The 26,742-nt window shown below is 42.9% G+C and overlaps 1 protein-coding gene across 1 annotated transcript in view; it reads right to left on the bottom strand.

The window, feature by feature from the left end:
- The window catches only part of KIF1B (kinesin family member 1B), a gene marked incomplete in the record, with an annotated part of 2,363,676 nt that overhangs the window by 1,968,409 nt on the left and 368,525 nt on the right, over positions 1-26,742 (bottom strand). Inside the window, 3 exon segments of the mRNA XM_044063146.1 lie at positions 1,647-1,712; positions 3,711-3,890; positions 20,986-21,062. Coding sequence (XP_043919081.1) covers positions 1,647-1,712; positions 3,711-3,890; positions 20,986-21,062 — 323 coding nt within the window.

Raw genomic sequence — 26,742 nt, 5'->3', positions numbered from 1 at the left:
GTTCTTCTCGATGCAGAGCTTGGTAAGTCGGTCACGCACGGAGCCGAGGATCGGCTCCGAACCCATGTGTAAGAACAAAGGCGAGATTGAACACTCTCACATTTATATATTACCTCTAATGAGAATAGCTGGCATCATACTGCAGACAATTTGAGGGGACCCACACATGGGATAAAGCGTTTAGGAGCTGCCTCTTTCCATTAGTCAATGACAAAGAACAAGGCTTACTGCTTAAACAGAAGTAAAGTAGAGTGCTCAGGAGCGGCCTTAGGTCATCTGGTGCCCTAGGCAAAAGGGCTCCACAGCGCTCCCCACAACACCATCCAGTGCCCCTATCCTGGTCTACCTACAGCAAATAAATACAAGTAAAGCGCCCCTGCTAGAGCGGCGCCCTAGGCGGCTGTCTAGATGGAATATGCCTAAGGCCGGCTATGAGAGTGCTAAAGCCAGTATAAAACAGTACATGGATGTCTGGTAGATCAAGTACTGCTGTGATCATGAAAAGTTAAAACAACAGGTGAATATAGTTCTCAGCAGTAATTCTGCCAAGGACAATGAATGACACTACATAAACAGTATGTATATCATTTCTACATGACCTGTTCTGCTACTTATTTGGCACTCCGCTTGTGTGAATCCTACAGCAGGTCCTGCAGAAATAAGATTTAAATCTATAAACAAAACCTAAACCACAGAAGTACACAAAGACATGCTCCTGAGAAAGGTAGTCCACACCACTTGGTGAAAGGGGAGAGGGGTTGTGGTGGTTACTTTTCTGAATGTCACATGAAGGAAAATCAGGCAATTAAGATATGGCAACAGTGTGCCACATAAAAAGAAACAGTCTCTGAAACCTTCATAAGGATTAAGAACAAAACTGAAAAAAAAATCAAGGGCAATGAAGCAGGGAAAAAATAATTCAAACTGCCAAGAGACTAACAATTCAGCTTAATTTCCTCTCAAAGCGACTCCCCCCAATCAAATAGTAGTAAGAGAAGGGAGGACAGCAAGGTGTTCTTGGGAGCAATCTGGAAGTGCAGTTCCTGTAATCTTTTCTGTACTGGCATTTCTAAATTCTCAATTGCTAATTAGAAGCATATGGGCTCAAAAGCATTCACAGGGCTTTAACTTTACGCATTGCATTCATCAGCACAGGCAGTGAATCAGAGCCTTCAGGGACAGAAAACAGCATTAAATACTGCCAAAAGAGCCAAGTCTACTAGTGTCACGTCATTTCCGAATTTTTTTTTTTTTTTTTTGCATGACAGAATTTCCTGATCAGAGATGTAGTTAAGATTAGAACAGATTTGTTAATTAGCATTAAAATAGTACGGTTACTCTTCCTTAGGTCTAGCAAAGGACAGGATATCCCAGTGTAAATTCTCCTAATTCTTTTGCAGTTAAATGTGAAGACAAATGAGCAATGCTCAGTGACAAAACAGAAAACATTATATCCCATGAGTCATGACCTCTAACAGCAGCTATCAGGAGACTGCAAAAAACAGATGGGGGCAGGCCACTGGAAAGTAACTATTCTGACCTATCTACATGGAATGTTCCAAGAAACTAGACATGAACAGCTATTTACCCACGCTCACTCAACTCTGACATGCACATAGCACGGCACAGTGTAAGCTTGCACTCACCTCCACAGAATAGGACATGTCTTCGTTACAGTTGTCATTGATTTTCTCAAACAGATCTTCACACAGCTGTAGAAATAATGCACTGAAGTTAGAAACACTTAAATCACATAGGATAATCTTGGCAAATCTGTGCACAGATATGTCTATCAGTATGCATAACATTAGTTTTTCTAATTTATTAAAACCTGAAATGAAAGAAAATGGCAACTGCATGCACTTTCCAAGCAATACAAATTAGACATTGCCAATATAAAGGACTCAACCCATTATCACAATAATATTCAGAATTAGCCAACTCTGCTTTTTTACTCATGTTTTGTTTTACTACAGATATGCTTTTACCACAGCAGCATCCTTCTTCCTTTTCTCCCAGGGGTACATTTTTTTAAACAAATTCCTGCCCTCACTAGATTATACAAGCTTCCTCACTGTCACATCAACATCACTATGCAGATGTCAACAAGCATGCCTCCAATAATACTTAGTGCCACAGAATCTCACAGAGTGCAAGTATGTGGATGACGCCTCAAGGTGAAAACAGTAAGGTAATGCACCATATCTCAGGCAGTCTAGACCAGGTCCTACATTGCGGTGTGTGACAGGGCCCCATTTTCTCCACTAGCTGCTGCTCCTTCATATAGAGGCAGTACCTTAATTCATCCTCCCACAGGGCCGCAGTGATACGGCAGTTAGCGTTGTCGCCTCACAGCAAGATTCTCTGGTTCAATTCTAGGCTAGAGTGTTTACTCTGCGTTGTCTGCATGTCCTCCCCGTGGTCGAGTGAATTTAAAAGACATGCAGGTAGGTCCTTGCATGTGTGGGTGTGCCTTCTTTGAAGGCTGGGCGCCAGGCTGGCAACTCGACACTGTAAAAATTCACTGCCAATCATTAGTGGACCGGAGTTCCACTGTGGTGACCCCTAACTGGGAAAAGCTGAAAGACAAACCTTAATTCCTCCTCCCCACTCCCACTAACACAGTGAAACATATCATCAGATATTTTATTCTCCAAAGTGACCATTACATCTACAACTGACACTGTATCCCTTGAATGTGGGTCACTACAAAAAAAAAAACAAAAAAAAAAAACAGAAAAATTAAATCACCATTCTTGCTAGCTGGTTTAGAATTTAGTTAGCATTCAAATTTTCTCTTTCACCAGACCGAGTTCTTCAGATGTTTGCATCATTTTATAGAATCTTATAAGGAATAAAATGGCATTTATGCACATAATCTTTTTATAATTATATTTCATTAAGAAGCATGACTTAGTTATAAGCAGAATACTTCATTCATCTGCTCACAAACACACCCAAAAGCTTCATCTTCCAGCTTGTACTGCCTACTGCAACTGTAGCAACATTTTAGTTTATACATGCACAAGACTTCTACACATCATCTATGTTCTGGGCCCAAATGACCAATGTCTGCATCTCTTCCTAATGCTTCTGTATTAACCTCCCATCTTCCCATGTATTCTAGCTTTCATGCTATTTCGTACCCATTCTGCAATATTATTTTATTGTCAAAACATTATGTCTTCCAAAACCAAGCAGAACTATGTTCTAGCCAATATTCTAGTCACTTTGTTCCTGTCACCACTGCGGTCTAATGCTGCATTCACTCATGGGATTAAACTACTCCACACCACTCTACCCCAATGCTTTTCACGGGGTAGTCTAGTCTATAGTCATTTTTTCACCCTTCTTACAGGACCTTGCCTGATTGGTCCTCTACAGTCACTCACCCAGTCTTCTGAAACCTTTACATTACTGTTAAAAAATGTTACAATGTGTTGACTGTCACTCCCCATCATTCTACGCTAATGCAGTGTGAAATACTAACAAGGTTATTATCACACTTACAGAACTAAAAGACCAAAAAACTTTTTGAAAACCTCCTCGCTATTCCAATCAGAGACATTCTATTCAGTTCAATCTAGGTGAAGCTACTTCTCCAAACTCTTCAATAAACTCTGACATCCTACCTTGAGTGGTGGTGGGAAGTGAACCACTTGACACCTATAAACATAGCAGTGAAAGACATTTATGAGAAGTAGTTTCACCTGTGGGATGATTCCAGCTTGATTTTCCTCCTGTTTGCCCATCATTGTATAAGATTTTCCAGCCCCAGTCTGTCCGTATGCGAAAATGCATACATTGTAGCCCTCAAATGCATGTTGTAGCATTTCTTTACCAATGTCATTGTAAACTCTGTTCTGGGAAGCAAAGCAAGGATCTTCTATCTGCAAAGAGACACAAAATCACACAACATAAATAAACTGCATTACACACACATTTGGGTTTTTCTAGACTGAAAGCAAAAATAAAAAAAACTATGAATATGTTTATTTCAGCCACATATTAAATGAAAATGGAGGATCACATGCACTCTAAACAACTTCTCTATATACAAACAATGAAAAATATGTGAACTGAAAAGCCAGATAAAACATGTCTGTTAAGCTGTGCAGCTAATATTCAAGTAGTTGCTTTACCTGCGGTTGCTTTCTTCTTGCACTCCTGTTCTACCTCAGTCCAGTGATCTGGTACTTGCAGAATAATTTTTTTACACACTTTGTAAATAGCCCAAATTTAATAGAATGTTATCTGAAGTTCACTGTTGAACTATTTATCATGCTGTAAGTACATATTGACCCTGCCTGCCTGTTCTTGTCTGCTAGATCAGCTTTCTTACTAGGTTAGTATACAACTACAAGACAATTAAAATAAATAAACCTTTCTGGCCTACAGTTACACCTAATGCGAGTCAATGTTCTGCCAATCCCATCATGCTGTCTGCATAAGTGGAGTAGAGGAATAAAGCCTTGAATACAGACCAGGCAATAGGAGTTCGATTAGCTGCGCAGGCATTTCAAAGTGCAAACAGGGAGCGCAAGAATGCCTCTCTGTGTGTAGAGGGTGGGTGTGTGCTGGAAGGAACTTTTGCTGATCCCTGGTGGAGACTGGAGCTCAGGCAAGTCAGATTGCCAAGGAAGTAGACTCATCTAAGGGTCTATAGTGGGCACACCTTCAAGTCACTCTTCATTGTCCCCAGCCTAACACATGATGACAGCATAATAGAAGAGATTAGAGTAATGTAAAATGCCTCGCAGTGGAGCAAAATATGATGGCTCCTCACCAGACTTGTCTTGCTTTGCAATACCTAGTGATGCACTCCTTACAGTCCGCCACGGAGTGGAAACCTCCACAAGCAGGTGTCCTCCCCCCTTAGATGGGGGGGGGTCCTCCTGTTGTGGGTAACACTGGAGAGCCTCTGATGTTTTGGGAGTTGTAGGGGTAGGGATTATTGGGACCAGGAACAAAATAAAAAAGTCAAGTTACAAGCCCTTCTCATTAACCAAATGCATATGGAAATTTACTGTTTTACTTGGGTAATTGGCCTACTGGTTTAATTATTTATACAATGGCACTGTTATTATTACAAATAGTTCAGAGATTTTGGAAGGCAAAAAGTACGGCACGAGTTCTACTGGGACACAAATAAAGCTTAGCTATCCATATTCTCACCTTTGTTAGGCCACATTGGGGAGTGTTGGAACGTGGGTCATCTACAATGTCACACATGCAACCAGCAGGCACCCTCTTCCTCAGGAAGACAGAAATCAATCTGATAGCATGAATTCCCACATCTGTCTTTGTTCTCCTGCTCAGAATCTACACCTGACACCCATACATAGTGCACAAATCCATATTACCCATGCTGCAGAGCAAACCTCTTCACTGGACACCATCACTCTCAGGTCTTAGACTACCTCCTTACTAACAACCTCCTTTCCAATACTCAACATGGTTTATGACCACACCATAGCACCACCACTGCCCTACTCTCCTTTACTAACACTATTTTCCTAGACCTATCTAAAAAGCATTTGACATGGTCCCACACAAACAACTCAAACTTCTCTCTGTCCTCAATAACCTATCCTTCTCTCATTCAGTCAACAACTGGTTTCAGAGTTACCTGTCTGACTGCCACAATCCGTTGTATGGCAGAATGACACATCTCCCCAACTACTTGTCTCTATAGGGATTCCCCAAGGTTCCATTCTTGGACCCCTACTTCCCTCTATTTTCACCAATAATCTAGCCTCTGCCACCAAACATGGCACACTCATACAATACACAGATGACTCAGCCATCATCTGCTCAGCCCAGTCCCTACCCAAACTGCAAAAAGTCACACAGGAAGCCTTTTCCTCTGTTGAAACTTGGTTATCCGATGCCCAATTAATACTCAACCCAAACAAAACTAAACTACTCTTTCAACCCTCCAAACATACTCAAAACAACTCTCACTTTAACATCACAGCAAAAGACACCACCACTATACACCCAACAGAACACACCAAATTGCTAGGAGTGGAAATAGACAAACTAAAACTTGACATTCACATACTCATGACCATAATAAAAAATCTCAAAAAACTAGGAGCGTTATACAGAAATAAGCAACTTCTCACCAAAACAACCATGATTTCAATAGCAAATTCCCACCTTATCTCCACCCTACTTTATGCCTCTCCAAAACATACCAACCTAAGGCAATGCGATCTAAAGAAGCTTGATACCTGCTACAACAAAATCTCCAAATTCGCCACAGGGGCATCCTACCGTAGTCACCACTGTCTCACTTGCTGAACTGGGCTGGCTTGAACTCCCTCACCTCCTTCAATGGTATCAACTCGCACTCACCCACAAACTAGTAAACCATCCACTAAAAGTTCCATCCCTCCAGAATCTTCTCCAACCCTATCGCACCACCAGACCACTAAGATCCATCAATAAAAATCACTTACAGGTCACTAAAGCCAATAACTCTGCTGGAGAAGCACTATTCTCTTGTGCCATAGCCAAATTATGGAACTCCCTCCCACCCACAATTATCTCTATACCATCATGCACCCACTTCAAAACTTTACTAAAAGCGCCCCTAAAAACATGATGGCTATGCCCTTGCAACTCCCCCTCTAATATCGCCCACCCCATCCACCTACTACCTTTCTTTCCACCGCACTAACTACAGTACAGTTTTGTACCTACCATAAATGTAGCTGATAGAGTGTATTCACTGCTGCAGTCATCACACTTAGGTTATCCTGCCGTCAGGCGGTCCCGCAGTCGGCCAGAGTTCCAAAGTCTTGGTCCTGAGTCGGTTGCTGACGCTTCTTCCCGGACGTCAGTGCGCCAGGGGTATAGAAGATGCATCCAACGCCATTTTCTTCAGTTTTTCTTGCCCCAGATGTCAGGTGCCCCCAAGTAGGTAGGCAATACATATTGCTTATAAAAAATATACATAAAAAATAAAAATACCTTCAGTTACAAGCAAATACACCACAAATGTTGTATAGGATAAAAAGGTATAGATAAATCCAGCTAGTTCAGAGGGGATGGAGGGAGGGTAACCTGGACTGCAGCAGTGTGAACACTCGAACATCTACATTTATGGTAGGTACAAAACTGTACTATGTTCATCGTGTTACACTGCTGCAGTCATTACACTTGGGTAGAATCCCAAAGCTAAGGTTGGGTTGCTGGTCTATAAAGAGTTAGGATTGGCTATGAGGCCCTGCAGAACTGCAGTGGCAAATCCTGCTCTGGATTTAGAGTAAAGAGGCAGGTGGTAAATGCTTGGTAAAGGTGTGCACTGAACTCCAAGTTGCAGCCTCCAAAATTTCCTTGGTAGGTACTCCTCTGAGAAAGGCTGTTGTCCTGGTGGAATGTGGCCTAATGTTATTTGGGACTGATTTTCCATGCTGTGTGTAGCAGTAACAAATACAGTGTCATATCCATTTGGATACAGTCTGCTTTGAAATAGCCTTGCCCTGTGATCCTGCAGCATATGCTACAAACAGTTGCTCAGTTTTCCTGAAAGCTTTTGTTTTGTCCAAGTAGAAGTGTAGCTGTCTGTGTATGTCCAAAGAATGTAGAAGTTTCTCCCCTTTATTATGGGGGTTTGGATAAAATTTGGCAAATGGATGGTTTGGTTAAGAACCACACTAGATACCACCTTTGGCATAAAGGTAGGGTTTGTCCTTAAAAAAACCCCTGTCCTGATGAAAAATTATAAAAGGTTCCACTGCCATTAATGCCTGTAGCTCTGAGACTCTTCGTGCTGAAGTTACTGCCAGGAGCAGAGCTGTTTTCCATGATAAAAATTTTAGATCGGCTGTATTGGCTGGCTCAAAAGGTGGCAGGGTCAGTTTTTCCAAAACGAAATTGAGGTCCCAAGTTGGTGTTGGTGCTCTCCGGGGCAGTCTTATGTTTTTAGCCCCTCTGAGGTACTGCTTTATCACGGGATGAGAGAATAAAGGAGGATCTGTGTTGTAATGTGCTGAAATGGCAGAGGCGTGGATCTTAATTGATGAGAAGGATAGGCCTCTGTCCAGCATCTCAGTTAAGTATTGTAAAATCTGAGGAATGTTTGGAGCAAGAGGGTCAAGGCTTTGAGCCTGGTTCCAGGCGCAGGATCTCTTCCATTTTTCTGAGTAAGCTTTCCTGGTGCTAGGCCTCCTGGCCTCCAAAATGACATCCATAACAGCTTTAGAGAGAGATGTTGCCTGTTTGACTAATGAATCTGCCATGCAGCCAGGTTTAGGGTTTTGAGCTGACCGTGCAGGATCTGATTGTTTTGTTGAGTCAGAAGGTGTGGAATTTGAGGCAAAATGCATGGTGGGCCTTGAGCCAAGTTCCTTAAGACAGGGTACCAGTGCTGGCATGGCCAGTCTGGAGCAATAAGGATCATCTGTGGTTTTTCTTGTCTGGCTTTTAGGAGTAACTTTGAAAGGAGAGGCAGTGGCGGGAAGGCATAAACATTTAGGTTTTTCCAGCTGAACAAAAGAGCATCCACTTTCCATGCTTGTTTGTGATAAGTCCTTGTGCAAAATTTTTGTAGTTGGCAATTCAGTGGGGAGACAAAAATATCTATGTCTGGGCATCCCCATATTTGTGTTACCATGCTGAAGATTTGTGGATTCAATTTCCATTCGTGAGGGTCCATGATATTTCTGCTTAGGTTGTCTGCCAGAGTATTTTTCTTTCCTGGCAGGAATTGTGCTTGCAGGTGAACTTGATACGTTACAGCTGTGTTCCACAAGGTCATGGCTTGTCTGCATAGGGGATAAGAATGAGTGCCCCCTTGCTTGTTTATGTACCACATTACTGTAGTGTTTTCTGTCTTTAATAATAATTGTCCTGGATGCAGAAGGTCCTTGAAAGCTGTTGGGGCATTCTGAACAGCCAACATCTCTTTTTGATTGATGTGAAGATGCATGTGGTCTGTGGTCCACTTGCCCTGAATGCATTTTCCTGCCATGTGTTCTCCCCAGGTGTAATCTCTGAGGCATCTGTTGTTAGAGTCTGCCTGGCTGTGGGTAAGGCTGACCCTTGTTTGGATGACATGCCTGTGCCCACCATCAAAATTCCTGTTGTAGGCAGGGAATCATTGGTATTACTGCTTCTAAACTGTGAGAGTGTTGAGTCCAAACACTTTTTAGATACCACTGTAATTTCCTCATATGCAGTGTGGCATATGGTATCAGTAGTATGCAGGATGCCATGAATCCCAGGGCCTGCAGAATTTTTCTTGCAGGGAGATGGGACTATTTTTCCAGTAACTGAAAATAGTGAGTTAGTTGAACTTGTTTGTCTGGCGTTAGGTAAGCCATCTGGGCTGTTGTATTTAAGCAGGCACCCAGGAATATAATCTGTTGTGAGGGCACTAGTTTTTACTTCTTTCTGTTTACTGTGTACCCTAGAGTAATTAGCAACTTTTTTACAAACGCCAGATGCTGTAGAAGAATGTCCTTTGTCTCTGCTTGAACGAGGCAGTCGTCCAGGTATGGATATATCTGAATTACTTTTTGTCTGCAAAATGCAATTACTGGTGCCAGGGACTTTGTGAAGACCCTGGGCGCAGTAGATAAGCCAAAAGGCAGTGCAGAGAAAGTACAGTTTTGTACCTATCATAAATGTAGATGCCCGATAGATATGCAACTGCAGTCATAACATATGGGTTGTCCTGCCTCAGGCAGCCCTCGGTCGGCCGGATTCCAAAGTCTGGGTCCGACGTCGGCTGATGTCGCATTTCTCTCCGACGTCAGAGCGGCTGGAGTACATAAGCATCAGCCGACGCCATTTTCTTCAATGTTTCTTGCCCCAGATGCCAGGTGCCCTCCAAGGAAGGCTGTAATCAAATTGGAAGACAAAAACAGGATTCCAGACAAATAAATGAGCAATAAACAGATACACCATAACAGATATCCCCAGCTAAGAGAAACAGGGATAGGAGTGGACCCTAGGCATAGAGGGGTATGGAGGGAGGGAAATCCGACTGCAGTTGCATATTTATCGGACATCTACATTTATGGTAGGTACAAAACTGTACTATGTCCTTCAAGAATGCAACTGCAGTCATAACATATGGGTAGAATACCATAGCTTAGCTGGGGGAGGAGGAATGCTCTAGGAAAAAGATGGTGTGGCAATCAAACTCTGCAGGACTGCCGAAGCAAAGCCTGCTCTGGATCTGGAGTATAGAGGGAGATTGTAGTGTTTGGAGAATGTATGCACGGAGCTCCATGTAGCAGCTTCTAGAATGTCCTTTTAGAGTTAAGTCAGTGTGGCTGCGTTGTTGTAGTGGCAGTGGTTGTGTCTGTGCCTCTGTTACCTTGCCACTGTCGTCCTCTGTAGGCACCTCCTCTGGATTGGTTTCTGCCTCTAGAACGTCTATTCCTGCCCCTTTGGGATCTTGTGGAGTCAGGAAAGGACCAATTTTTGGCAGGCCAGTTCCTGCTAAACCTTAGGGGTTGGACCTGCAAGAAATCTTTAACCGTTTGAACAGATTTTGCCTTTTCTTCCATTTTCTTCATTATCTGCTGGGCAGGTGTACCAAACAAGCTGGTTTTATCCATAGGAGCATCTAATAGCTTAGCTTTAACATGATCCGGTAAAGCTTGTTCCTTTAGCCATGCATGCCTTCTTATCACTGTGCCAGACATGGCTGATCTAAATGAAGCCTCCAGTGCATCATAGCCACATTTTAAAGAATGGTTACTAACCTGTTGTATGTTATTTACCATTTCTAATACATATTTCTTATCAATTGATTCATCAGAGGATAGCTTTTTTGTTAACTGATCAAGCATAAACTCTTGGTATTGTATCATGTGAAACTGACAGTTTAAAGCTCTGGCTGAGAGAGTAGCTGAAGTGTAAACCTTTTTGCCCCATCTGTCTAAAGACCTGGCTTCCCTTTCAGAAGGAATAGGGTTTTTAGCTGTGGTCGCTACTGCCTTGGGACCCTGGGATATAGTTTCGGGGTCTGCAAGTGAGGCCTTGTAAAGGTGGTGATGAGTGTCTGGTACCCTGTAAAATCTGTCTGGTTTGACAGGGGCTGGAGGTAAAGAATCTGGTGCAGAGCAGACATCATTGAAGGCATCATCCACCACAGATAGCACAGGAGGTATAGCTAAGGGCCTGTGTTGTGGAAGGTGCAGAAAAGTTCTAAGTCTTTTCTGGAGTCTGAGAAATCCTGCTGCTGCCATTGGAACTGCTCTCATGGCATGTAAGGTTTCCCAAAAGAAAATTCTTCTGGTGGGAGGCAGCTGGAATGGATTCTTCAGCATCTGAGTCTTCAAAATTGGAGAAAGGAGCCTCTGGCTGGTCTGTTATGTCTGAATCATCAGCAGAATCATCAGAGGACACAGGCTCAGGGGGCTCTGCCCTAGGTCTCTTCTCTGGGGCTGAGAGGCCCTGTCTGGGTGAGATTGAGATCCCTAATTAATGAAATTAAATCTTCTGCCAGGGTAAGCATTTGTGAACTAGAAGAGGGTCGTGTTGTAGGGGTTTAGCAGGCACTATTCTAGTAGTTTTGGCTGCTTTGGCCCTGGCAAAGGCCTTAATGGACATGGCTGCTGGAGGCCTAGCAGCACCACGTGCTGGGGTAGACACATCCAAGGGAATGGTGTCTGATAAGTCAGTGGCAACCACCGTGGTGGATAAAATTTCTGAGGCCGATTCAAGAGAAGTAGCAGGGCCTCGTGGTAGTGATAGATTCTGCTGTATTTTGATCAGCTTTCTCGGTTTCGCCGAAACCGAGACACTCGGGTTTGCTTAACCATGGTTTCGCCGAAACCGGGACCGCGAGTGTCGGTCTTTATCTTTGCGTTTTTTAGCAGTTTGGGTAGTCGGAGGATCCGACGGCATAATATACGCAAAATCAGAACCAAAAAACTGTTCAGCAAACTCCGTCCGACGCCTGAGCGTTCGTCGGTTGAAAGAAGCACAGGCCGAACAGGCTGCTACGTCGTGGGCTGGGCCTAAACAAGGCAGACAGTAAGAGTGGAAATCCTTATGAGGTATTTGTTTCCCACAGGTTAAACAATTATTAACTTTTTCTGACATCGGCTGAGGCAAGAAAGAGTCCCCAACGGGGTACTTAGCTTTAGAAGTCTTCGACCCAGTTGTTATGACTGCAGATGCATCCATGAAGGACATCAGTCTTTCCATGAAAGGAATAACAGAATCTGATGCAATGTCCAATCCATTTTGAAATAGTCTGTTTTGAAATTGCTTTTCCTTGGACTGCAGGGGTGTAAGCTACAAAAAGTTGTTCAGACTTCCTACTGGTCTTGGTTCTGTCCAGGTAGTATCGAAGTTGTCTGTGAATGTCCAAGGTATGTAACAGTCTTTCCCCCTTATTCTCAGGATTGGGGAAGAAAGCAGGCAGATGAATAGCTTGATTTAAAGAAACCCTAGATACCACCTTTGGCATAAAAGTAGGGTTGGTCCTTAGTGAAACCCTGTCTCTGTGGAAAATTATGAACAGTGGTATTGCCATTAGGGCCTGTAGTATCGAAACCCTTCTTGCTGAGGTAATTGCCAAGAGGAAAGCTGTCTTCCATGAGAGAAATTGCAAGTCAACTGAAGCTGCTGGCTCAAATGGAGGTAGAGTCAGTTTTTCTAGGACAAAATTGAGGTCCCAGGCTGGCACTGGAGCCTTTCCTGGTGGCTTAATGTTCTTGATTCCCCTGAGGAATTGCCTTAGCAAAGGATGTGAAAAGACAGGCGGATCAGTGTGATGCATGTATCTTTATGGAAGAATATGAGAGTCCATTTTTTTAGCATATCTGCCAAATATTCCAGGATGAGTGGGATGCTCAATAAAGATGCATCATGTCCCTTGCTGGTATTCCAAATGCTGAATCTCTTCCATTTTGCTAAGTAAACCTTTCTGGTGGATGGTCTTCAAGCCTCTGTTAGTATCCACTGAACTTCCTTGGAGAGAGATAGGTTGAGGTTATTCATGGGATCTCCCAGGCTGTTAGCTGCAGTGTCTGAAGGTTTGGATGCACTGTTTTGAAGTTGTGTTGAGTCAAAAGTAGAGGCCATTGGGGAAGGGCCCACTTCTTGGTGTGACATATGTTCCGTAGTAGTGGATACCAGTGTTGTCTTGGCCAGTCCGGAGCTATTAGGATCCCCTTGGGTCTCTCTGCTTTGATCTTTAGTAATACTGAGGTCATCAGTGGCAGAGGTGGGAATGCATAGATTTTTAGGAAGTTCCAGTTGAATGAGAGAGCATCTATTTTCCAAGCTTGTGGATGGTATGTCCTTGAGCAGAATTTCTGTAGATGATGGTTGAGGTGAGAGGCAAATAGGTCTACTTCTGGCCTGCCCCATGTCGAAGTGAGCTGTGTGAAGATCTTCGGATGTAGCCTCCACTCGTGTGGATCTGTGAAATTCCTGCTTAGGCTGTCCGCCAGCACATTGTCTTTGCCTGGAACAAACTGGGATTGTAACTGAATGTTTAGGCTCAGTGATTTTTCCCAAAGATGCATTGTCAGTCTGCAAAGGGGGTAAGAATGGGTGCCCCCCTTGCTTGTTTATATACCACATCACAGTGGTGTTGTCTGTCCGTATCAGTAAATGGCCTTGCTGAAGTTGGTGTTGAAAGGCCTCGATGGCATGCATTACTGCCAGCATTTCCTTTTGGTTTATATGCAGATGTGTTTCCTTTGGAGACCATTGTCCTTGTATACACCTGCCTTCCATGTGCGCCCCCCATCCAAGGTCTGAGGCGTCTGTGGTCATGGTCTGTGTTATCTGTGGTTTTTTTGAATGACATACCTGTGTTTGCCTGGCTTACCGAGGCCCACCATAGGAATTCCTTTTGTAGGCATGGAATGAGCGGTATGGTTGTCTCTAAGTTGTTGCTGTGCTGAGACCATAGGCTTTTTAGGTACCACTGAAACTTTCTCATGTGTAGTCTTGCTAATGGAACCAGGAGAATGCAGGATGCCATGTAACCCAGGGCCTGTAGGAATCTCCTTGAGGTCATCTGGGTAAGTTTTGCCAAACCTTTGAAATAATGAGTTAACTTCTCTTGCTTGTCTTCTGTTAGGTAAGCCATTTGAGAGGCTGTGTCTAATTTGGCTCCTAAGAAGATTGTTTGCTGGGATGGCTGTAGTCTTGACTTTTGGAAGTTGACTGTGTATCCCAGAGCTTGAAGTAATCGTATGACATAGTCCAAGTTTTTTGTCAACATCAATTTGTCGTCCGCTTGTATGAGGCAGTCGTCCAGGTACGGGTAAATTTGGATCCCCTGGAGCCTGCAATGAGCAATTACTGAAGCCAGGCATTTTGTGAATACTCTGGGCGCAGTAGATAAGCCAAATGGCAATGCTGAGAATTGATAATGCTCTGGCCCTGCAAGAAATCTGAGGTATCTTCTGCAGCTGTGTCTGATAGGGACATGCAGGTATGCCTCCTTGAGGTCCAGAGTAATCAGCCAAGACCCCTTGCCCAGCATGGGAAGGAGTTGCTGTAGAGTCAGCATTTTGAACTTTGGTACTATGAGAAAGGTGTTTAATGCGGACAAATGCAGTATTGGTCTCCATTGAGATTCTTTTCTTGGAACAAGGAACAGTCTTGAGTAAAACCCCTGGCCTTGTTCTTGTTGTGGAACTCTTTCTATTGCTTTCATCCGAGTCAGCAGAGAGATTTGCTTGATAGCCTCTGACCTCTGGTTTTGTGGTAGGTTTGGCATGCCTTGTTTTCTTGGTAAGGTATGAAAATGGAACCTGTACCCTCGGTCTATAATGTCCAAAATCCATTTGTCCTTTGTCAATCTGAGCCAATTGTCTGCAAACAGAGATAATTTCCCGCCCAAGGGAGCTTCTATTTGTTCCCTGGTAGGCGGAAGTAGAGGAAAGTCATTGAGACTGTGGCTGTGGGGCAGGTGAAACCCCTGTGTCACTTATTTGGTTTGCTTGCTGCCATTGTCGTCCCCTGTAAGGACCTCTGAATTGTCCTCTTCCTCGGCCACGTCTGTTTTTACCCCTTTGAAATTTTTCAGGATTAGGAAAGGACCAGTTTTTGAAGGCCAATTCCTACTGAATCTGGGGTTGAACCTGGAGGAAATCTTTCACCGCCTGAACTGATTTTGCTTTTTCCTCAATGGACTTTAAGACATCCTTAGCATTAGCACCAAAAAGCTTGTTCTTTTCCAAAGGTGCATCCAGAAGTTTTGCCTTTACATGATCTGGTAGAGGTTGATCTTTTAACCATGCATGTCTTCGAATGACTGCCTCTGTCATAGCTGCCCTACATGAAGCTTCCAGTGCATCATATCCACACTGCAGGAAGTGATTGCTTACTTGCTGAGAGTTATGTACAGCTTCCTGCAAAGACTTCCTGTCTAAAGGATCAGGAGAGGACAATGTTTTCTGTAAATCTTCTAACAGGAAATCCTGATATTGTAACATATTAAAAAGGCAATTCAAAGCTCTCCTAGATAAAGTAGTGGAGGTGTAAACCTTTTTACCCCATCTCTCTAATGACCTAGCTTCCCTGTTGGAGGGCAAAGGATTTTTAGAGATGGAAGCTGAAACACCTTTAGGTCCCTGAGAAATAGTTTCCAAATCAGCAGTATGGGCCCTGAATAAATGGGAATGTGTTTCTGGGACCCTGTAATACCTGTCTGGCTTAGCTGGAGCAGGAGGAAGAGAATCAGGGATAACACTAGAGTCAGAATATAAATCATCCAAAACATCAAGCACAGGAGGAATAGCTAAGGGCCTGTGCTGGGGCGTTTTAAGGAAAGTTCGAAGGCTTTCTGGAATCAGAATATTCCTGGCCTTGCCACTTGAAATGTTCCCTCATGGTATGCAGAACTTCCCCAAAAGAAATATCCTCAGGAGGGGAGGCCGGGAGGATGGAATCCTCTGCATCCGAGTCCTCATAGGTCTGGAAGAGCTCTTCCTGGCCATCAGAGTGGACAGAGTCCTCAGAATCTTCATCTGAAGGAATAGGGTCAGAGGGTTCAACCCGGGCCTTTTATCAGAAGGAGGCTGGGATCCTCTCTCAGGATGGGCCTGTGAACCTCTAATCATAGAAATTAAGTCAGCAGCCATAGTCATAATTTGTGTCTCTGGAGTAGGCTGAGGTAAGGCTTTAGCAGTAAGATGCTTGGTCTTGCTGGCTGCCTTAGCCCTAGTGTAGGCCTTAATAGACATGGCCATAGGAGGCCTGGCAGCTCCACGTGCAGGAGTGACCTTATCTACAGCAATGGTCTCGGCATTTCCTCGGTTTCGTATCCGGAGGAAAATCAATAACTGGCGCCGGAGTGATATCCGGAAACGGAGTCGCCGGTAATGCGTGTCTTCGGTTCGAGCGTGGAATAACCATCTCAGGGGGAACCGGAGCACCCGCGGTAGGTTTTGGCGTGGAGTCGGTGGTAGACGCGGGCCGAGGATTTCGGTCACGGTCTTTTCGTTTCTTGGGAGTTTGCGATGTCGGAAGTTCCGACGGCATTGTATAAGCAAATTTTTCACCGAAAAAATCTTCAGCGAACTCGTCCGGCGCCTGAGAGTGCGCTTGTTGAAGCGAGCACAGGCTACACAGGCCGAGACATCGTGGTCTGGGCCAAGGCAAGGAAGACCGTAAGAGTGGAAATCCTTATGAGGTATTTGTTTACCTCAAGAAAGACAACTGTTGACTTTTTCAGTAATTTCTGATATCGGCTGAGGCAAGAAAAGGTCCCCAACGGGGTACTTAGCTTTTTTGATGACTTCGGAATCGAAGAATACAGGAGCTGACCGACCGGCACTTGCGAACCGCTTCTGCTTCGGGCACCGCGCGGCAAGAAAGACTGGAGAAAATGGCGTCGACTGATGCTTATGTACTCCAGCCGCTCTGACGTCGGAGAGAAATGCGACATCAGCCGACGTCGGACCCAGACTTTGGAATCCGGCCGACCGAGGGCTGCCTGAGGCAGGACAACCCATATGTTATGACTGCAGTTGCATTCTTGAATCTGGTAATGCATTGTACCAGCTTTGAATCGGAGGTATCCTCTGCAATTTTGTCTGAAAGGGACATGCAGGAATGCCTCTGAGGTCCAGAGCAACAAGCAAAGCCTTCTTGCCCAGCATGGGTAGAAGCTGCTGTAATGTCAACATTTTGAATTTCGGAATATCCAGGTAAGTATTTAGAATTGAGAGGTCTAGTATGGGCCTCCAGGCCTTGTCCTTTCTGGGGACCAGGAAGAGTCTTGAGTAAAATCCTTGTCCTTGTTCCTGTTGTGGTTCTTTTTGAATAGCTATCATGTCCATGAGGGCTGAAATTTGTTTTTGTGCCTCTGCTCATTGATTTGGCAGGTCTGGCATTCCTTTTAGCCTTGGTAAAGTATGAAAGTGGAACCTGTAACCTTGAGACACAATATTCAGAACCCATTCGTCTTGGGTGATTGCCAGTTCTGAGAAAAAAAGTGCTAGGTTTTCCCCCCTAAGGGGGCTTCCAAAAGGGAAGTGCTTGGCATACGAAGGGGAAAGTCATTGTGACCGTTTCCTGTAAGGTAGAGCCTTGTCCTCACCTCCTTTTGGGGTTGAGGTGCCCCACTGTCGTTGTATGTTTGAGCCTTGGGGTTGAGATCTGCCTCTTGAGCGTCTGTATCTGCCTCTCTGTGGCCTGTCTGACACTGGAAAGGACCAATTCTTTGTTGGCCAATTTCTGCTAAATCGAGGTGGCTGTACCTGTAAGAAATCCTTGACTGTTTGCATAGATTTAGCTTTATCCTCCATTTTCTTTAACACCTCTTCTGCCTTAATACCAAACAAGGTATCATGCTGTAAAGGAGCATCCAATAACTTTGCCTTAACATAAGGTAAACTCTGTTCTTTTAACCAAGCATGTCTTCAAATCACAGAACCTGTAACTGCGGCTCTGCAAGAGGCCTCTAAAGAATCAAAACCACATTGCAGAATATGTTTTCCCACCTGTTCAACTGCATGCAATAAATCCCGCATTTCTTTACAATCAGGAGCTTCTGAGCTTGCAAGCATTTTCTGTTTAAATGAGCCATTAAATATTGTTGGTACTTAAGCATGTGAAACTGGCAATTTAAAGCTCTTACTGCTAAAGTTGCAGAAGTGTATACTTTCTTCCCCCATCTATCCAAAGCCCTGGAATCTCTGTCAGAGGGTACTGGATTTTTTTGCAATGGAAGCCTTAACCCCTTTTGGACCCTGGGAAATAGTTTCTGGATCAGCAGAAGGGTTTTTATAAAGAAACGTGCGAGAGTCAGGGACTCTGTAATACCTATCTGGCTTGGCTGGTGCAGGGGGCAAAGAATCAGGAGATAACCTGGATTCAGAGAGCACATCATCCACAATATCTAGCACAGGCGGAATAGCCAGGGGCCTGTGCTGAGGTAATAAAAGGAAATCCCCAAGTCTTTTCTTGGATTCCGAGTAATCCTGACTTTCCCAATGGAAATGCTCCCTCATGGTATGTAAAGTTTCCCCAAAAGAGTAATCCTCAGGAGGAGAGGCTGAAGGGATAGATTCTTCAGCATCAGAGTCCCCATAGGGGGGTAGAATGTATCCCTGGTCTGAAGAGGAATCAGAGGAAATGGAAACCTGATCAGAGGAATCATAGTCTGTATCCTGCCTAGGCCTTTTCTCAGGACGGGGATGGGAACGCCTGATTAGAGTAATGAGGTCTTTGGCCATTTTAAGCATCTGTTTCTTAGGCATGGAGGACTGTCCAGGAGAATGCTGTACTTGTTTCTTTGTCTTTAATGGTACTTTTGTCTTGGCTGTTGTTTTAGTGGTAAGTTGTGAAGGTCTGAAAACACCCTCAGAAGCTGATGCCTGCTCAGCGGCTCCGGACCCATCTGAGGGATTAGTTTCCATAGGCCCAATACCTTGAGTTTCCAGAGGCCTAGTTGTCTCCACATGGAAGTCGGAGGCGGCCTGTGGCTCTGAGGTAGCGGGTGTCAGGGGCTGCGAAAGCGCCTCACTGAGAACTGGCAACTGGCCTAGAAGAGGTTCCGTCATCGGTTTTGGACCTCGGATGCCTGTCTTTATCCTTGTCTTTGCGTTTTTTCGGTATTGCGGTAGTCGGTTGATCTGACGGCATAGTATAATTGAACCTTCGGCCAAATTAGTGCAAAGCAAAATCAAAACGTCTTTTTATAGTGCATTTGTTAAATCTAGCACAAAACCAACAACTAGTGATGTCGTGATCAGGGCCTAGGCATGGAATACAGTAAGAGTGGAAGTCCTTATGAGGTATTTGCTTCCCACAAGAAATACAATTATTAACTTTTTCTGACATTGGTCTGTGGCAAGAAAAAAAAAGTTTCACCAACAGGGTACTTAGCTTTATTGAAGACTTCGGATCTGAAATTCGACTTCGAAAATCTCAGGAGTCGGCCGACCGGCACTTGCGCAGTGCCCGAACGAATTGCTTCTGCTTCAGGCACTGCGTGGAAAGAAAGCCTGAAGAAAATGGCGTCGGATGCATCTTATATACATACCCCTGGCGCACTGACATCAGAGAAGAAGTGACAGCAACCGACGCCGGACCAAGACTTTGGAACCCTGGCCAACTGCGGGACCGCCTGACGGCAGGATAACCCAAGTGTAACGACTGCAGCAGTGTAACACGATGAACATCACAAAGAATATACCCATGTTCCTAGTCCTTAAATAACACGCTACACTTGGTCCTTCTTTCTGGCTGACAGATCACGCCACACCTCATATGGTTATGTCTTACTACCAGGTTTTACTTTTATTAAGCTGCTATGTTCCAATTTGATGGTACTTCTGATGCTTGGATTACTGTACTTGCAATGCATACACTGTTACTTTTGCAAATACTTTGCTAATTTTGCTTTATTATATTATGTTATAAAGTCTTGTAACATTGCTGTATTTATTTCTGGATTTGTCAATGCCTATATTGCTATGCCATTTCTGTACACAATATTTTTATTAATCTATCTCTCTCTTGCTCTTTTTTTTTTTTTATACACAGCTTAAGGCCAAGATTGTAACTGAAAAGGATCTTTAAGCCAGTGGGCTTACCTGGTTAACAAACATCAAAATAAATATGTTGGAAGACACAGGGCTAGAAATGCAATTGGAAATACAGTCTTAAAAGAAAGCCTAGCTCCACTTGACATTAAACTGAGTGGTTTTGTGCGTTTTACATAATTAATTGTGGTTATCCTGTGATGAGAAAAATGAAACAAAGCTCAGTTATTAATAACTTGTAATATCCAAGTGCCTTAAGCAGCATTCTACAATATCTACTCACTAGTTCACCTGGGGAATGGCGAATAGTCCTCTTCTGTTTCTTTTGAATCGGCACTTGCCCACCTTTATCCTGATATGGAGAATGAATAAGCCAAGACTGATAGAAGGGCCACATCAAAGCACAAGGTAAATTCATTTGTCTGGGCAGATGTGAAACAGTCAACGTGGGAAAGTGCACTGTAAAAATTGCTATGAAAATACCCAAGCTTGGCAACTACAGACAGTTGCTACGATATCATTTGCCAAGTACTACCGGTTAACAAACCATTTATTCTCTACAGGTGAACGTTGCAAACTAGGTATAAAAACAGGGATTTTTTTTTTTGGCAAAACATCTAATATGCACTGAGCTGTTTTTTTTTTCCCCTGTAGATATTTCTAGCATACTGCATGTTCCAATTCAAACAAAAAGCATGTGACAACTGTGGGAATTAAACCAATTTCCTAAACAAGCAATTTCTTAGCAGTAACAACACAATGGTGTCAATAGGCAATTTCTAAGCAATGCAACTTAAAAATAAATACGCAAAACAGCTGGTAGAAATCTGCTGCTTGTAGATCATAAGAGGGCAGTTGGTGTCTGCTTTTGACATGGAGCTGTGGAAGAAGATTGTACAAAAGTGAGTACGCTGACTCAGCAAAAACTGGGTCCAGGCTTTTCTAGACGGAAAGACATTCAGTGTGTGTGTGTGTGTGTGTATTATATACGTATACTTACTGAGGTATGTGACCAGTAGGAATAATCAAAGCTGAAAGATTTTGGCGATTCCTTTGGGTTCTTGGGATTGACAATAGCTGTAAAATAAATTAAATCAACTTAGTTTAAAACTGTAACACACTGTTTGTAAGCTACAAAGAATATACATTTAAACCAGTTAGATATTCTATAAAGAATAGATTTTATGTAGCTGCAGACCCTATGACAAACACTATAAAAGGCAAAGGCCACATACATTAACAAACACAGCACGATTTCATAGAAATAGCATGAAGTTCCTCCATTCTCTGTCATGTTTTAGTATATCCCTACTCAGAGGCATACAAGGCCTACTTTGGCTTCCATTTCCTTACTGAAAATGTACCTTCCTCTTTTTTTCTTCCCTCTTTCAACCTATGATCATAAATACTTTTAACATTTTTTTAATATTTAAAATGATTTCATAGTATTTTATATGATTATTACAAAAGCACATGGAAAAAGTTACATATAAAAAATCTCAGGCATTATATAACAGAAATGTCAGTACAGCCATAAAACAAGACATAACTAAGCCATCTCTGTAGAACAGAGCATAATTACTGCTAAAGTTGATGGTACCCAAGACTCAATGTCATCACAAAGAAATAGTTGGAGGGGTAACAGAACAGAGCCAGCTATGTGGAAAGGAGGACAAACACTATAATGGCCATTTTGTATGTAGATAATAAGGCCATTTTGTATGTAGATAATAAGAGGGGAAGGGCATCATGCAAGTTTAGAAGTACTAGGAAGGTTAAGTAGGGGCTATTGCATCAAAGCAAAGTGTACATAAGCTGGTATCCCTGCATATTTTTACCTCTCTAGGGATTCTGGAGCCCAAAAAGAAACCCTACTGCTATGGTGGAAGGGACTTGAAGAATGTTGAATCTTTGTTACTGCCCCCCCCCCCCCAATCTCTGAATGGCTGAGAAGTTCCAAGACCCAGACGTTATGCTTTTTTGCCACATAAATCGACCCATTTCAAAAATTTACTTCAGTAACAGTCCATGCTAGAGTACGTGCTGAAGTGGAAGTCTTCAGCAACTCGGCTAAACTACTTGTATTTACTCTTAAGTACTTTAAAGCAAAGTGGGAAGAGCAATAAATATACAAACTCAAACCAAAATAATAAAAAAATTGCAATGGTAAATGCATTCCAAATACAACATAAGTTAGAAATACATGTTATAACAATGCAGCCAGCCCAGTGGAGTACAGGGATAAATAAAGCCCAATTACTGCATAGCCCAAAATCAATCAGCAGTTCAGGCATCTGACTGAGCTGGCCAGAGCTTTTCCTCCCCTCTGCATCATCCTACCACTCCTTAGCCAGCACCCCATGTCCACTGTCAGGTCGACCAGTAACCTCCTAACCCCCCTCCCAGGACTTACTCTGACAGAGATGTGAATGGCATGGATCGTAAGGGCATCTTGGTGGTCTGGCTGTCAACATCTGTCCCAAGAGGGTCTGTTGTGAAATACTGTGTTATCCCCATACACAAATTTCTCATGCTTGTATCCACAGGACAGGCCTGCAATGGGAACATGAGGCATTTCACCATGCCTCTGCTGCAGTTCAGCCATATCCCCACTCTATTCACCTTTGGACCACTTCTCCCAGTAGTGATGTCCCTAGCCTCCACCAGGAGACTACCACAGAGCTGCTTTCCTACCAGGGATGGTAACGCCCATGCCTCTCTGCTGTTCTGTCAGTCACCTGAACTGCTAATCAAACCCGTGTCAGCTAGGCAACAGTCAGACCTTCACCCTCTACACCAACAAAACAGCTCACAAACAGCTGATCTAAGACTCTGATGTTCTTGGTCTTATACAGATTAATGTATATACACAACTGAATTGTTAAGTAGTCTAGAATTTTTTCTCTTACTCTGGAGGTTAGGAAAGAAAACAGTCACTTGAACAATGTGCATGAGGGAGAACTCCGACACTAATTATGACATAAATGAACAACTGGTTCTAATACTGACCATGTCCTTATGAAAGACTAGAAAGGTATGTAATTCTGAAATTCTTTTAGCTGAGATGATAGCAAATAAAGTGGCTTCCTAATGAAATCTCAAGGCTCAGTTTGCCAAGTCTCAAGATATCAAAAAAAAAAAAAAAAGAAAAAGAAAAAAATGGGGAATGAATTTCTAACATCAGTCTTCTCCTTTAAACTTGTTCTTTTGCTGGAGGCAAGCTTTCCCTGAACTTGTACATAATAAAACTTTGAGACTGCCATACCTTAGAGCAAAGGGAATACTTTGAAAATGGCAATCTTGTACTTAATACAAGTCCAGATTGTTGGCCATTTGGTCTTCACATCTCAGGACTTCGTAATGTGGGTCCCCGAGATTTTAAAGTTATCAAAGGAGTTTTCCAGGTTAGGTATTTAATGAGGTCTAGGATAACGGGCTTGAAAGGAGCTTGTGCCAGTTCTTCCATGACTATGCAGGAGAAATAAAGAAATCTAATAAAATAAATAATTTCAAGAAAAGAAAAACCTTATGCAATCTCAAACTGGAAATGCTAATAAATCTACCTCACGACCTCTGCAATCTTCAACATATGATGAGTAACTCATTTGTGTATCTTGGTTCCATGAATGCAAACATGAGTTATACCGGACTGCTGTAAGAAACCAATGTGATTTAAATATCCAAAAAACTAACTCTGCAACTCCATTCTTAACACTAAAACCCCCACTTTAACCATAACCTTAAAATCAACTCTCCCAAAGTTTAAAACTCTGCCCCTCATTCTAATCCTAAAACTCCGCTAACCCTAACACTCCCATCCCCAACCCTACAAGTTCAACCCAAAAGCTCTTTCGCTAACCCCACTTTAAGCCTAAAAACCCATCTATAACCCTAAAACCCCCTCCCTAATGGTAAAACCCAACCCTAACTTTAAAATTCAGCCCCCAACAGTAAAACCCTATGAATTATCCAAATTAAAAAAAAAATTACCTCAAAATACAATAAACCGAATCATCAATTACAGAGTACACATCTAACACTTTACCTCAAAAGTTGTGATCCGCAGATATGCTACTTCCATACACCCCTTTGACTGCATGTTGTACGAAACCACAGCCCTTCAACCATCCTATTAGTCTCTTACCCTCTACTTCCACAGTTCTATTTCCCTACCACCCTGATAATACGACAATCATAACTTTCATGAGAACCCTTCACCCTTGTATATATAAAAAGTGTACACACCCTTGTTAAAATGACAGGTTTTTGTGATATAAAAAATGAGACCACAATAAATAATTTCAAAACTTTTCCCATCTTTAATGTGACCTATAACCTGTACAATTCAATTGAAAATAAACAAATTTGTTAAGGGAAAAAATATAAAAAAATAAAAAACCTACAATAAGCTGGTTGAATAAATGTGCACACCCTTAAACTAATACTTTATTGAAGCACCTTTTGATTTAATTACAGTATTCAGTCTTCTTGGGTAGGAGTCTATCAGCACGGCACATCTTGACTTGACAATATTTGCCCACTCTTCCTTGCAAAAGCGCTCCGAATCTATCAGATTCCAAGGGCATTTCTTGTGCACAGCCCTCTTCAGATCACCCCACAGATTTTCTATTGGATTTAGGTTTGGACTCTGGCTGGGCCATTCCAAAACTTTAATTTTCTTCTGATGAAACCATTCTTATTTGATCTGGATGTATGCTTGGTGTCATTGTCGTGTTGAAAGGCGAAATTCCTCTTCATCTTCAGCTTTCTAGCAGACGCCTGAAGGCTTTGGGCCAAAAGTGACTGGTATTTGGAACTATTCAGAATTCCCTCCACCTTGATTAAAGCCCTTCCAGCTGAAGAAAAAAGAAATCCCTAAGCATGATACTGCCACCGCCCTGCTTCACAGTGGGGATGCCGCTCTTTGTCATGCTACGTGTTTTCCCACCACACGTACCTTTTGGAATTGTGGCCGAAAAGTTCAACCTTGGTCTCATCAGGCCATAACACATTTTCCCACATGCTTTTGGGAGACTTTATGTATTGTTTTGCAAATTTTAGCCGGCCCTGGATGTTTTTCTGATAAAGAAAAGGCTTCCGTGTTGCAACCCTACCCCATAATCTAGACATATGAAGAATACAGGAGATTGTTGTCACATGTAATACACAACCAGTACTTGCCTGAAATTCCTGCAGCTCCTTCAGTGTTGCCGTAGGTCTCTTAGAAGCCTCCCTGAAGTTTTCTTCTCGTCTTTTCATCAATTTTGGAGGGATGTTCAGTTCTTTGCAACGTCACTGTTGTCCCACATTTTCTCCACCTTTTGATGATTGTGTTCACTGTGTTCCATGGTATATCCAATGTTGTGCAAATTTTTTTGTACCCTTCTCCTACCTTTCCCTACCATTTAACAATGAGATGCCTTTGATGTTTTGTAAGCTGCCTGTGAACCATGGGTTTTGCTGTAGCAGGCAAATGAGTAAATGTCAGGAAAATCCTACTAGGACAGTTGAACTTTAATTGGGGTTAATCAGAGACTCTTTAATTGATGGCAGGTGTGTACCCAAGATGACTGTTGAAGCACCTTTTGATTTAAATTCCAACATTCAAAGTTTTAGTTTAAGGGTGTGCACACTTAAGCAGCCAGCTTAATGTACGTTTTTTATTCATAGGTTCATAGGAGGGTACTAGGCTACTGGCCCTAGGGCCTATATAAGCCTAACCAAAAATGTACCCTGGCTTTCGCCACCCAAGAAAATTATTTTCCTGTGCCCCTGTCGAGCAGAGCCACAGAAGTGATCCCCGGGGTGAATTTCCTATCTCCCATCCAATCATCAAGATTTTTCTTGAAGAGTGCTAATGAGGAGCACTGTTTGACATAGGTAGTCTGTTCCAGAGTATGGGAAGTCTCTGGGACAGGAATCTATCCCTCCAGCATGTTCTGTTTATTGTGGTGACAAGGTTTAGGTCCCCAGAGCGTGTAGCTCGTAGGGATTGGGATTTCTTTAAGTGGAGCATGTCCAACAGCTTTGGGTTTGACATAGCTTTGTATGTTAGGCAGAGATTGCCTCTGAGTAGGCGATATGCGACAGAGTAAAGCTGGAGTTTTTTGAGGCCAGTAATCCTTTTTGTGAGGTATTTCTGTGGCCTTTCCAGTTGTTGTAGATGTCTTGTGAGGTACATACCAAAAAGAGCATTGTACTCTATAATGGGTCTAATGTGTGATGAGTAGAGGGGAACAATGACCTGTTTTTTTCTGGATGAAAAACCTTTTGTGATGAGGTGAGCCACGTAGAAGGATTTCGTGACCACTGTGGCGATGTGATTATCAAAGGAGAGACTACTGTCCACCTGTGTCCCAAGGTCTCATCACATTTTCGGCATTAAGTAGACTACCAGCTACATGATAGTTCATGGGTACAGAGTTTTTACCAAAGGGGATGACAATACACCGGCATTGAGCTTCATGCCATGGCTTTGACACTAGGCATCTGTCTCAGTGAGGCCCTTTTGTAGTATGTCCACATCGTTAGGAGTTTTGATTATGGTTCCTAGTTTGCAGTCTTCTGCGAACCGTGGGTTAATTCAATAATATTTCAATAATAATATTTAATATTTTTATATTTAATATTTTTCCCCTAACAGATTTGTTTGTTTTTCAATTGATTGTACAGGTTATAGGTCACATTAAAGGTGGGAAAAGACTTGAAATGATTTATTGTGGTCATTTTTTTATATCACAAAAACTTGGCATTTTAA

The sequence above is a fragment of the Protopterus annectens genome, chromosome 2.part1 (assembly GCF_019279795.1).
Source record: "Protopterus annectens isolate FY-2018-M chromosome 2.part1, PAN1.0, whole genome shotgun sequence".
NCBI lineage: Eukaryota > Metazoa > Chordata > Ceratodontiformes > Protopteridae > Protopterus > Protopterus annectens.
This window is presented reverse-complemented; position numbering and strand designations above follow the sequence as displayed.